Here is a 13,734-nt window from a genome sequence, read left to right on the forward strand (position 1 = left end):
ATGGGTCGTGCTCCTCATCTTCATCAACGATCTGCGGCTGGTTTCCTCCTCCACTTCGTTCCGCCTACTATCCTTCGCCGATGACCCCCAACTCCTTGTCTCCGCCATTCCGGTCATGTTGGCCTCGCCAACCTGAAGGTGTCTTGTCGAAAAATCCATTCATTCTTTTCAAAACTGGTTCCAGTCAAACAACCTTCAAATGAACCACATAAAGATGACTGGCCGGCAATGGTCAGATACTGATCGCCACCAAACCATCCGTAGCAAAATCTATTTTTTGTCCTGTGTGTGCTCTAAAAAATGTGTTTTGAGTTTCTTCCTTTACGTCTAGGTGTAAAGCAGCAACTTCGTGAATGCGCCTTCAGTAACATGAATGTGACTGTAACGTTTGGTCACGCACACATGGATGCATGCCAAAAATTTGGTAATGAGGGGGGGGGGGGGCACGCACCACGGGGTTTCTACACGCCGACAGCTGTATATATGACAAAGAGGGCAGCCATAGCCTTAAATTTTCACAGCACCCATGTGCGAGCGCCAGGGGTACTCCTGCGTGCTGGCCTCTCGGCGCGGGGAAATGATGAGTGGCTTGCGCAGGCGGGAAGGTCTGTTTTCAAAGGCAAAGGGTTACCATAATCTCGCACGTGGTGAAACAAGATGAGCGATATTCAAGCCGTGGAATGAAACGCTCACTTGATTGCACTCTTTGGTACATGATGGTTTTTATATCACATGACGGTGACGCAATAGCGCAGTTAGTGTCCCTGTGCACTTCTGCTTGTTGGCACGCATATGATGTTCCTAAAACAGGACTTCATTACAGATTGATCTCGGATTCCTCACCTCCTTATTTGAGGTGATAACTCGATCAGCAACGAGATCCTAGATAGAAAAGGCCTGTGATACGGCCACCCGTTCCAGTTATTACCTCCGCCTTCGATGGGCTCTCCATCTCGTTAAGAAACCACTCTCGCACTTGTTCAACGATTCAATCCATGGCCTGCAAGTATTTCTAGATTACTGGGTCAGCTGTCACAAATGCCTGACAATCATCCGCCAACTACATAAGCAGTGCGCCACCGACATGACGGTTGCGTTCGTTTTGGAAGCTGCTAAACAAAATACAACCGATGCCCTACCACTGATGCGTACCGCAGGCACTGCGACAAACGGAGCTTTACATGTTTTGGCCGTTTACATCCTGGCAATGACCCTGAATGTAGATAATTGGTTGGTTGCGGGTGTAATACGCCGTTGAATCCCACTGCTTCCAGCAGAAAAACAGACAAGCGCTATGTGACATGTTAACATTTCCTTCCCAGTTCAATAATTTCAACGATACGCCCTGACTGGAAATTCTGTGGGCGTGCAATACCAAACGCGTTGTTACCTGATACCTTCACTTCTACCTTTGGCAATACGAGAATGAGCACAACTGATGTGGAGTTTGCTCATGTGGCCGGATCTAAACGTTCCCTCGCATTTGATATTTTTCAGACCTATGGCACTGCCGCAGCAGCAAAACGGCTGTTCACAATGTGCAGTGATATCGGTATAAGAACTGGCCGGGGGATTTCGACATCATGAAGCCTTATGCCCTTGGCACCACAGAAAACACAATAGCTCATTGATACTATAAGCAGGAGTGTTACATTCTAAACTTGGTTATAGGGCGGCTCACCTGACGAGGTTGAATTCTTCTACCTCAGAACCTGATTTCTCCACGGATGTTGGCAACTTGTGTTTTCGCCCTAGATGTTGAAATTCCAATCCAAACTCTTCGTCTTCCGTCACTTCAGGTTTTTTTTTTCTCCGGAGGAGTGGCTTCCCATTTCAAGTTTACGTGGGCTATCTTTTTGTGAAAGACTTTTAATCAGGTATAATCTACAGAGAAATATCTTAAAACTTTGAGTAAGGGATCCCTGATGACTAACCCTGCCACTGGTCGTGATGCACAAACACCACAGTCATGATTATGCGACAACCATTTTTGCCATTGCTGGTGAAAAATGTGTTAAGATGTATCTGGGTCATCGTGTTCTTTAAAAGCTGCCAAAGGCTGCTTCTGAAAGAGAGTCGGGATGCTTCGCCGGGATTGGCTGCCGTCCGCTTTGTCGGGGCTGGCTGACGTCCGCTCTGTCGTGACTGGCTGACGTCTGCTCTGTCGTGACTGGCTGACGTCTGCTCTGTCGTGACTGGCTGACGTCCGCTCTGTCGGGGCTGCAGACAACACGCTGGCTGGTGCATGACATCGTACATCCAGCACACTGACTTGCGGCTTTGACGGCGTGGCCGGATGTAAGAGATGCGATCATCTGACGTCATGTGAGCTCCGCACCGTGCGTTGGGGGTGGGTTGACGATGACGGTGTACTTGTACGGTCCCATTCACCCAACAGTGGCTCCATGAAAGCCTTCCGCGTGCACCGCGCTCCTGATGGACTGCAAAGCACCTTACAGTGTGCGTGATGTTCTTTGGTCATTTTCAGGCCAGTTTTCTTCATCAGACGGCCAGAGGCCTTGTCAGCTGTATGAGACCGGCTCCAAACAGATGTACCGCCAGATGTACCCGTCAGATGGACTCTCGTATGTCGGCGCTGGAACGAACTGGCGGATGGCGACCGTTGGTGGCGCATGCGCGCTCGGGTCGCACATTGTGACTCTTGGAACGCTAGTCATCATCGTTGGCACATTTCGCTTCTGGTAATACTACATAGGGACGGTACGTTGCGTGTTCGTATATTTTACCATTTGCGCATCACATCAGTTTTGGAGTTGGGGTAAAAGTACAATGTCAAGTTATATATATGCGTGTTGCAGAAAATAACAATAGCAACAAACTATATATATATATATATATATATATATATATATATATATGTATGCATATATATATGTATATATATATATATATATATACATGTATGTATATAAACCACACGTGTACAGTTATATATATATATATATATGCATCTAAAAGAAATGCACCGAAAAGGATCATATAGCAACACTTAGCATGGCATGCGATTCTTGCATCACACAGTAATCATTAAGTGAACCATTTTCACAGAATAACAATAACAAGTGACAACAATCCAGCACCTGAGCAACCAAGAAGTGCGTAAAAATATGACAAGGGAAGACAGCTCTACGAGACCTTCTATCGCGAAATGAATAGAGACATGCTTTAACGACACCCTTCTTCTACTTTCGATGACTTCGAGTAGTAAAAAAAGTAGGACTTTTGGTGAGACCCGGCTGAAATGAATATTTGGTCACTGGAATGACCCACGACTGGGCTTGAGAGCCAACCACCTAAACTTATCGTGAGGTGCTTTAGCACCACGCGAAAGTGTGCTCCGACATCCAGCAATGTTGCGGCAGTCGTTTCGTCTCAAGTTATCCATCATCCCTCGCCTGGTGTCTCGTCCAAGCGTACAAACTTTCCGTAGCTGAGAACGTAACCAGGCTCCCTGCAAGTCGCTGTGTGATGTTTTGCGCCGCTTTAATGACAGCCCTTATCATTGCGCGCACATGGAGTCGTAGGCATGTGAGCGGCCGCGTTCGTGTCAGCTCAGCAGCTCTTGTACATGGTCGAGCAGTCAGTAGTCCGGCCCATGGAGGCCATCGTCCAGCACAGGTCGGTGATCCTGGAGCCCTGGAACTTGCTCTTGATCCAGGATAGCGGCAGACTGCAACAGCGAGGGACCCGGTCACAGATGTCGCGCAGTCACCAGATGTCACCAGATGTCACCAGATGTCGCCAGATATCACCAGGTGCGCACATCGCACACCATGCTGGTCTAGACGGCGTCACGATGGAGCACAGGACAGTCAACTCAGGTCACAACTGCGCACCAAAGGTCATAAGAGGGTCAACAGAGGTCAGCACACCGCTGCACATTCTGAGGACAGTGGCAGGCTGGGGACAGAAAGAAGCAGAAAACTGCAAACACGCACGGATCACTGAAAAATGCACCTTGACGATTCTGTTACGTTCTGTAGCCCAAGTGGTTGGCAGCTCCCGCGTTTGAATTCGATTGGTTGACATAATGGATCTTTCGAACGACTATATTATATCTTTTGCTGCTGTGGGAAGGACTGAGTCCACCATGAGGTGTGATCAATTTCAATTAAGGGAACACGTTGGATTAACACGTAGGCGTCGGTGTTCCCTGTATACGCAAGTTCTATTGCACGCAACAGTGTTATGCCCTCCCGTCTACAGTCATTCATTCTTCCGCCCGGAATGTTGAACATACCCATTCATTTGCCAACTGCCCTCCCCCAACATACCTGGCTAGGGGTACGGCCACGCTGTAAGGTGGACCGGAGCGACGTGCAAGCTGGCCGAGCTGGCAGAGCCGGTACTGCTGGCAGGAGGATTCCTCACCGGCCCAGAGCAGGTCAGCCGTGCTCGACAGCAGTGGCAGCAGCACGGACCCAGACCTCAGCATCTCTGTCGGCGGAGCAGCGGCAGTGCCAGGTGGTCGGCGATGAGGGAGATATGCTCATATCCCGAGACGGCGATTGTTGGTAGAACTTTTTCACGAGCCTTTTGATTGGTTTTGGTGAAACGAAACGCATAGCGCCGAGAACTCTTGTATGGGGGTCTGCCCACTACTATGGTAGTTCACTGTATTCAGGTGTATGGTTGTTCAGCTAACAGTTGACGACAAGTGGTAATCTCCCCCCTTTTGTTCAGCTGCCAGCTGGCCAACAACAGGTGACAATCTCCCGCTCTAAAAGTCACTCACCAATGCTGTTGGTTACGTCCGCCGTAAAGTACTGCTCTAGCTCCGGGTCAGAATCTGAGGAGATTAGGACAAAGTCGGTAATAAAACAGAAAAGCGTGCGCGGTCAAAGTCAGCATGAATACTTGATGGCCGCAGGCCATGGTTCGAGCACCTTACGTTACGCTCGTCCCTTAGCAATTTCTACTTTGCGATTTTGTGACTACAGCTGCTAAAATCGACGGTCTACCTGTCAGCGCTCCAGACCTAGCGACAGTTTAACCGAAAGCGCTTCAGACCTTGCGACGGTCCACCCGTCAGCGCCCTAGACGTCACGACAGTCAACCCGTCGGCGCCCCAGACCCAGCGACAGTCCAGGGCGGTAAGGAGAGGCATGCTGAGCTGAGCGGCATGGTGGAGAACCATGCCGCTCAGCTCAGGTTTGCTGGAGGAGTCCCGCTACACCAGACGTCTGGAGGAGGCCTGATGTAACAGGCCCACTGGATGAGACCTGCTGTACTAGGCCTGCTGGAGAAGACCTGCTCCACCAGGACCGCTCACTAGGCCCGCTCACCGGGCCTCACTGCTTAGGGCCCGCTCCCGCCCTGCTCACCGTCCAAAGAGCGCCCTGCCGGAGCCACGGTGGTGGTGGTGGTTGCTTCGGTGGTGGTGGCGACGGTGGTGGTTTCGGTGGTGGCTGCGGTGGTGGTGGCTGCTGTTGTCGAGGCGGCGGCCAGCGCTGCGGCGGACTGCGACAGAGCAAACGCCAGCAGGCCACCGAGGGCGGCGAACCCGGCCAACGCGCCCACCGTACCTGGCGAAAACACCAGAAGTCACTGTGACACCAGGATGTGTGTTACTGAGAGGAGCCACGCCCGGCACTGGCAGAGGTCACATAATCACTGGTGACACGGTCTGTGGTCATGAACCACTTCCAGGCCCGGCGTAGGTCAGGGATGATTGGGTTGATCAAGGGGGCTAATCACATCCTGCATGATTGATGGCGTTAAGGCTGATAACATCTTAGGTCGCGAGCAATGCCAATACTGACGGAGGTTATGGCGTATGGCCAACCATGTGTTATGAGCTCATGGCCGACACAAACTGAGGAGGAGGGTAACAGGGAGGCAGGCAAACGCCATGGGTCACAGAAACCAATACCGGCAGAGGTCACCAGGTCCTGACCTACCCTCTATGCAGCCGCACGGCTTTTCGAAGGAACGGGACCCGATGGCGTTCGACTCGCTCTCGTACTGCTGCTGTAAAGCAGTACAGACCTGGGCCACTGAGCTCACGTCCAGCATCCTGTCGAACGGGTTGTTGTCTGCAAACACGGGCATATCCGTCACATGTGTGGTCATCTAGGTTGCCTAACTTTCGGAGGGTGGTTGTGTTCGGTCACGGTCCGAAGGCGCCACGTCGCCGCTTTTACGACTGAGGTGGCGGGTCACCGTCTGCTGCGTAGACATGATGGCCAGTCTATAGATGCGTAAAACCATTTGCACCTGGTATATCGAAAGTGCTAGTACGGTGTTTTAAACACCAGAACAATGTGAGATGTTCCTCTAGGTTACCACCTCGTTATACCTTGTGACAGAGTAACGGTTACATTCAAGCTTGATCTTATCCTATGCGTTGACAATCGCAAAAACGGTATGACTGAAGATCATGATGACAACAAAAAACCAATGCAGCAACGATTGTACCATAAGCGTATACAGCCTATGTACCGTTTTTTAATGTATGCTACCGACATTTCGTAAACATGGCACCCATGCCTGCACCCATGCCATCAGTATTGCAAAGACCTACGCCCTGTGGAACGCGTCAATCATTACCTAAGTGTGCCTTTTGATTATCCCCACCACCCAAGTCCTCAATATTCAGCGTCAATCATTCACTCCTTGTTCTCCACTCTCTGCACTCCATAAGTATCATTAAATGACCATCCGCCACCATGTATTTGCCTCTCTCTCTCCCTCCCTCTCCCCCCCCCCCCCCCCCCCCTCTCTCTCTCTCTCTCTCTCTCTCTCTCTCTCTCTCTCTGTTCTCTCTCCTGTCCACCTATCCCCGCGGCACATACCCTGCAGTAACCGTCCAGAGGTACTCGCCGCGGCAGCCTGATATATCATGTAGCTGACGAGGGCGATGAGAGCGGCTCCAACCGCCGCCAGCGCCACCAAGTTCAGGTGCGAACAGTCTATGTCGCACACCTCGTGCCCGTACCCTGTGCCTGCGGGAACAATGATGTCATGGTTAAAAATATAGCGCCAGAGCAGGACATGACAATTTGTGACCTTTCACACACCAGCTATGATTCCTCCCGGTGTGTGGGGGATGTCAAGGTATGAAGAGATCACAGCTCTTCTAAGAATCCGTGGAATTAATTCTTTTTGCCATGGCGACCCTCGCTTTGGCATCTTTTCACATACCAAGGTGTACTGTCACTGTCAACCAGCGGTTATCATCGGCAGCGCCCACTTCTGCGGAAAGGGGTGAATGTTGTTACCAGTGACGAAATTGCACGCCGTGTCTGTGGACAGAGGCGGATGTTGTTACCAGTGATGTAATTGCATGCCGTGTCTGTGGACAGAGGCGGATGTTGTCACCAGTGACGTAATTGCACGCCGTGTCTGTGGACTGAGGCGGGAGTTGCTACCGGTGACGTAATTGCACGCCGTGTCTGTCTACAGAGGCGGATGTTGCTACAAGTGATACACTCGCACGGCACGTCCGTGGACGGAGGCGGACGTTGTTACCTTTGACGTATTCGCACGCCGCGTTTGTGGACAAAGGCGGAAGCTGTTACCAGTGACGTAGTTAAGCGTCGTGTCTGCGGAGAGTCTATCGTAGCATAGCATTACCTTTTAAATGAAGCGTACTGTCCCTTTGTACCTTTTGCTTATTGCTAGATCAGTCGCGTACGATTTGATCAGCAATGTCAGTTTTCTTGAAATCTTTCTGAATACCTCAGAATGTTTATCTGAAGTAGGCGCTTCTGCGGCAAAAGTCTTCTAGGACTCCTTGCTCACCGCCTTGAGCGCAAGACATTTCATTTGCCCTGCTTTTTTAACGTGTATGTGCTCTGCAATATTAACGACACACTAATTTGTCAAAAGGTGCTTGTAATGAATTATATGAAAGACGCAAACATTCGGTTTAGTCTAAAAGGTATGCGGAATCCAAACCGTTGTCCTGTGCATTAAATGAATCCATATACTGATGAGAGATCACTAACAGCCTTATTTCTGATAGAACAAACAGCATAATTGAATAATAGACGTGGTATTTCGGCTGTATACCTCTATAAAAACAAATATCAGTAGCAATTAAAAATTGCCTCCCAACACTGCTGGATTGTTCAGGGTTTTTCAGAACAGCAAGTTACAGTTTGTACACGTCACCAACATTCAGGGGATCAAACAATGGACAGTTGCTAGCTATTTCTCTGATACGGCGCACATCTAACTAAGAATTAAAATGCGCAAAAAACGTGCACACGCAAACAAATTCAAGTTAACAGGCATGACGTATAACACATTCAAGCACGCAAGCAGTTTCAAGTAAACAATTTCGAGTAAGCGGGCATCACACATCACTTATAAAAGCAAACGATTTCAATTAAACAGGCATCACACATCACGTGTCAGATACCACTCATACATGGAAAGATTATGTTAACAGGTATCACATGTCAAGGCACTCACCACCTTCGCATGATCGCCGATGATCAACACTACGTTAATGTCTGGTCGCTGACTTCCTCTAAAAGAAGGTTCACTTATTTTACTGTGTGAATGGCCTTGAATGAATGGCATATGATGAATGGCCTTGAATGAATGAATGAATGGCCTTGAGTGAAAGGCATATTGCCATCTAAATTGATAGCATCTACAGAGAAGGAAATACTGCCCTCTCTCACAGATGCGTGGTATAAAAGCCTCAAGAGTTTGTTAAGTATTTTCTCTGAAAGACACGCAGTTGTTTCTGAATGACCACTGCACGCAGCTATCACTGGTCTAATGGGCGCTGCAGACATGTGATGATAGAATCCGCGACGTTTAGGTAGAATCTTGGAGAAATTTAAAATGTCAAGACCGCGTGATGGGATGGGTAATAGGAGGCGGGAATACGTCGTATCGGACGACGGATTCTTAACGCTACCTGACATAGTTTATTTGCTTTGTAACTCCTTTTGTTTGCAATTTGCTTTGTAAAATAAAACTCATCGTTAAAAAATCAAAACTGCGCGTACGCATAGCTTGGAAGAACGACAATAAGCTAAAAAAAAAAATGTCTGGTGAAATTTTCCATCTCGAGGCCTCTAAGTGCCCGGATAGCAATTGATGTCATGTATACAAATTTGGAAATGAGAGGGACATAGTCAATGTCGTTGAGTCCATATGTCCGTCCCGGTGGCTCAGTTGGTTAGAGCGCCTGCCTTCCGATCCACCCACCCGTGGCTGGGTGAGTTCGAGTCGCTTTAGGGCGCTCGCTATTTGCCCTTGACAGGTATGGCCTGCGGCCGGTGGCAGCGGTCGCGCTAAAGGTCAGTTGACGTCAGAGGGCAGGACGGACCGCGCCGAGCATTGCGGCACGTTAAGCTTTCGCCACTAAATTCTGCCGTTCCTGGGATTGCGTGATCGGATGGTGGGGCTCAGAGCTTACACAACAAGCACTGCTTAGCGTGAGCTCTGATCCCAGAAATCCATCCATTCAAAGGGTTAGGATCAAATTTATAAAAATAAAATAATAAAAAAAATTCGCCACATTCGTTTCACATATACTGAACACCTGTGAGACGCTAAAAACCTAACAGGAAATGCCCCTTTTTGTTGCTATTTTTTGGCAAAGCACTTTCAGGCTGAAATCGAGAGAGGCATGTACCCTATGCCCCTTTTAGAGCTCAAAGTCACCTACAGAGCACAGGACCACCCAGACAGGAAAATATGTGAATCTGACCTTCTGAAAAGTCGATGGCCAAACCTTAACGTACAGGGCTCATCATGACCGATTATGCGACCGTGATAAGTGACATGATGTGTGATGTGTGTTAGCTTAAAATCGTTGACAGGTGTAAATGATGCCTGATGCGTCATGTGCGATGCCTGTTAATTTAAATCGCTTGCATGTACAACTGATGCGCGATGCGTGATGCGTGTTTACTTCAACTCGCTTGCATGTTTCAATGAAGCGTGATGTGTGGTGCCTGTTTTCTTGAATTCGTTTGCATGCATACGTGTTTTCGTGCATTCTGATTCTTAAGTACGCACTGTGTCGTGGTAATGGCTAACAATCGCCCTTTGCTGATACCCTGAATGGTGGTGTCCTGTAAAAACTGTGACTTGCTGTTTCCAAAAAAACTGAAAAATTTAGTAAGATCATCGGTAAGCAACTTTCAATTTGCTTCTGCTATTGTTTCGATAAAGGCATGTTGCCGAAATATCAACCCATGTCTATCTCCATTCAGCTGGTTTTTCGCCGAGGAATAAGGCTCTTACTACTGTCTTATCGATATGCTATGGCTTTAATTTCCCCCATGGCGTGCACTCTAGTGGCTCTCTTCGAAGCATACTTGAGCTTTGTTGAACGAAGTAGTATCTGGTTTATAGTGAGAATGACGCACCGGTTCAGGCTTCAGCCATTGTGCTTCTCGGAAGCCGGCCCATGCAGGCCGCTGTGCCAATCACAAACTTTCGCTGTAGTGACGCCGTTCCCAACGTCATTTATGAAGGGATTCGATGGAACCAAACTGTTGTGCGTATACTGTGCTTGTGACTACATAATTTGAACGTAAGAACTATCTTGGGAATGCTAACCGGACTGATCGAAACGTTAAAACTTTGTTAACTTCCTGTATCGATACTACGAAAACGATCAACGCACCATACAAAGCCTTACATAAACGGCCAAGAAGGTCATAAACGCAACCGAAATGACCAGAATATGTGGATTTTTAGGGAGAGGGCCCTTGACGCCATCGTATCTGGCATAATATTTATTAGGAGCCGATCGACGCCCGTTATATCTGGACATCGTGCTCACCAACGCCAGATGTGAACGAACCGCGCAAAGATATTTCATCGTTGCACAGACAATGAAATGGGAGGATTTGAATGACGTCATTGCAGCGCCATGGATGACTGGCTGACAATGAAATAATCTGCACCAAAAATTCCACACATCTACGGGGGGAGGGTTGTAGCTCGGAAACTGGAGGGGATTGGGTCTTTACAAGGACAGGGCTGTACCCAATGATCTTCAAGATGGCTATCTCAGCTCAAAACCGCATACAAATGTGAAACACGCTCTTTAAGCAAGGCCACCACCGTTCACACACACACAAGTGCGGGATACAGAGTTGTGTTGGGTAAAACACCCGTCTAAAAGATGGGACCGGTCTTCGCATCGTGTTTGGATGGAATGGTGCATGGATGGTCCTCTGGCGATTGAGGTCCTCGCGGCTGCTGCCTGCTCACCGTCCAGGCAGGGCAGGTTAGGCAGTACAGGGCAGAGCGGGGCAGGGTAGACAGACAAGGCAGAGCAGGGCACAGCAGTGCAGGCAAAGACGGGGGAGCTCGGCGAGTACAAACCGCGCGACGGTTATGACGGCGTTGCCACTGGTTGACCCACCAGCGGCAAATATCATGTTTGGAACACCACACCTCCCAAGTTCGCAATCTGAATGCTGACCTGAGGGACACTTGAGAGACACTCAGAGACAATGAGGGGCACTCAACATAAGAACTTTCAACAAAAAGATGCCGAAAAACCAGGTGCTGAAGGCGTTTTGTACAAAAAATGTTCATCTTTTCTGAATGAAGACATCGCTGTCCTAGGCTAGTGCCCAGATTGAGCATGCCAAGTGCTCGCGGTGTGACGTCCAACCGCTCAGCTTTGGTATTGCCAGAAGGCACTTAATGCTTCAATCTGGACGTGACCCAGCGTGCCTCTTTAGACGAGACGATAGTACGGCACGGGTAGTAGCCGTGAGGTAAATGGGCCGGGTAATCACTGGCCATCGCTGTACGTCACGACAACCTTGACCTCCTCCGAATGTGTGCGCACTCTCGCCTGTGCCGAAGTCTGTGCCGAAGTCTCGTCTGTGCCGAATGTGCTCACACTCTCGCTCTCGCCTGTGTCTCGTCCCATTGCCGCATGAGGTGACACTTTGTACACTTCCGGAGGGCCTGAGCCCTCAATGCTGACTTGAGCCCTCGCAATGCTCTTCTGCATTCCTCTCCCAAATGCCTATGAGCACAAAAAGGAATACTGGGTCCATGAAATGCAGCAAGTGTGCTAACTGCTGGCACACTGCGCATGCCATTATTATTACCTATCAGCATTCTTCAAATTGGTCTCAACTGAGATGCCATTTCTCAGCATCAAAAAAGTTTTGGAACCGACCACATAATTTTTGTATTAGGACTGTGGGCACAAATCCAAGTAAACGAAGCCTGTGAAGATATCTGGATTTAAGGCCGGTTAGGCCAACTTCGCTAGCTCAATCAACCCCCCCCCCCACCCCATCCCCACCCCCAGCCCCCACCCCAAACCGATTTTAAAGAGTGACACCCCTGATTGCTACTCCAGCTGACACTGGCTCTGCGGTTGGCTCTGAGTAAGCCGAGCCTCTGAGGGTCAGAGGGGCGTTCACACTTCCCCATCTTGACCTAAGCGTCGAGCCTTGGGTTCGGCAGGACCGTGCAGCAGACTTGGCCCGCCTGCCACCCCTCGTCCCTGACGACGGCGAGGATGCTCCCATATGAAAAACACACGTCGTTGCCAAGCTTGCGCGTGAAAAGCACACCCCGGTGCCCGGGCGACCCGGTTTGTTTCACGTGGCTCCCAGCGTGGTGCATCGCAGCAGGAGGGTGGTGCATCACAGCAGGAGGGTGGTGCATCACAGAGGAAGGGTGGTGCGTCACACCATCACGTCACAAATGGGCGTCCGTCGTCGGTAGTCACACCGAGACCCTCGCTCGGCGGCGGCGCTCACCGTAGCTGGAGCCGCTGTAGCCGGTTCCAGTCATGTCATAGCCGCCTGAGTCTCGCTCGATGTCCTGGGGAAGAGCTCGCACCGTCACCACCAGCAGAAGAGCCGCCGCAAAACGCTGCATGACGTCGGCGACAATAGGTCCGACACAGCACAGACCCGCACCAACTTCCAACTGCACAAAGCCGGCGGACAGCTCGCTTTATAGTCACCACCATTCCCTGCACGGACTGCGAGATGTCAAAGACACCACAGGACGGCAGCGCGCGCGAAAATGGACATTGTCGGTGGCCTAGATCGGGTGATCGAACGCGGCCTAGCCACGACGTTCCGGTCCCGGCGATGTCACCAGAAAAATGCATTAGAGGCGGGTTTGGCGCGCTGGTACAGACTCAGCGGCAAGCGCGGGTAAGCTGTCGCGGACGCGTCGCCCGGCGGCGAATGCGCGAATCTGACCGCTGTCGACAACGTGGCTTGAACGATCGGCCCGCGGTCGAGCAACGGGAACTGGACGCTGGGAGCACCACCATACAAATGTGTTAGAGGCGGTTTTTCCGCGCTGTTGGGGACTCAGAAGCCGGAATAAAGATGAAGAGGTGGAGCTTGACTACCACAACGGACCAGAGGCTCGGTGTTCGCCCCCAATGTCTCGAGTGGGAGCAGTGAGACCGACCCTAGCAAACATTGGAACGTTGGCAGCACTTGCAAGATATGGCGATGTCCTTGCTTCGGAGGACGAGGTCTGTTTCTAGGGCTTGGTGCAACCATTGAATGCGTTCACTACCTCAGATTTACGCTAGATGCTGAATAATTTTGCAGGAATTCTGTCCGAATTTGCAGGAGCTCGGGAAAAAATCAACGTTTGCGCTCTGTTCTCTCCTTACAATAAAATAATAATGTTGTGCCTACCTGGACCTGACGCAATGATATTTAACGATGTGATGTGATGTCATACCCAGTGATGAGTCCCAAAGGCACCTGGTTGAATGCACGTGTGTTTTTTGAA

The 13,734-nt window shown here is 50.0% G+C and overlaps 1 protein-coding gene across 1 annotated transcript; it reads right to left on the bottom strand.

Moving 5' to 3' along the window:
- Nucleotides 1–2,988: 2,988 nt before the first annotated feature.
- On the bottom strand, nt 2,989–12,858 carry LOC119104846 (uncharacterized). The gene is made up of 7 exons (XM_037228570.1): nt 12,732–12,858; nt 6,816–6,965; nt 5,922–6,056; nt 5,346–5,546; nt 4,757–4,810; nt 4,296–4,458; nt 2,989–3,691 (listed from the first exon to the last, which is right to left on the bottom strand). The coding sequence occupies exons 1-7, from the start codon at nt 12,850–12,852 to the stop codon at nt 3,574–3,576; spliced, it is 942 nt and encodes a 313-aa protein (XP_037084465.1). The 5' UTR covers nt 12,853–12,858; the 3' UTR covers nt 2,989–3,573.
- Between the last annotated feature and the right edge of the window lie 876 nt (nt 12,859–13,734).

The sequence above is a fragment of the Pollicipes pollicipes genome, unplaced genomic scaffold (genome assembly GCF_011947565.3).
Source record: "Pollicipes pollicipes isolate AB1234 unplaced genomic scaffold, Ppol_2.1 Scaffold_6052;HRSCAF=7182_pilon_pilon_pilon, whole genome shotgun sequence".
In the NCBI taxonomy this organism is placed as follows: Eukaryota; Metazoa; Arthropoda; class Thecostraca; order Pollicipedomorpha; family Pollicipedidae; genus Pollicipes; species Pollicipes pollicipes.

Coding starts and splice junctions, on each gene's coding strand:
- LOC119104846 (XM_037228570.1), bottom strand. CDS start 12,852: ATGCAGCGTTTTGCGGCGGCTCTTCTGCTGGTGGTGACGGTGCGAGCT. Junction 6,057..6,815: donor CTCTGGACGGTTACTGCAGG/GTATGTGCCGCG, acceptor CCGTGTTTGCAG/ACAACAACCCGTTCGACAGG. Junction 3,692..4,295: donor GTGGCCGTACCCCTAGCCAG/GTATGTTGGGGG, acceptor TCGCTGTTGCAG/TCTGCCGCTATCCTGGATCA.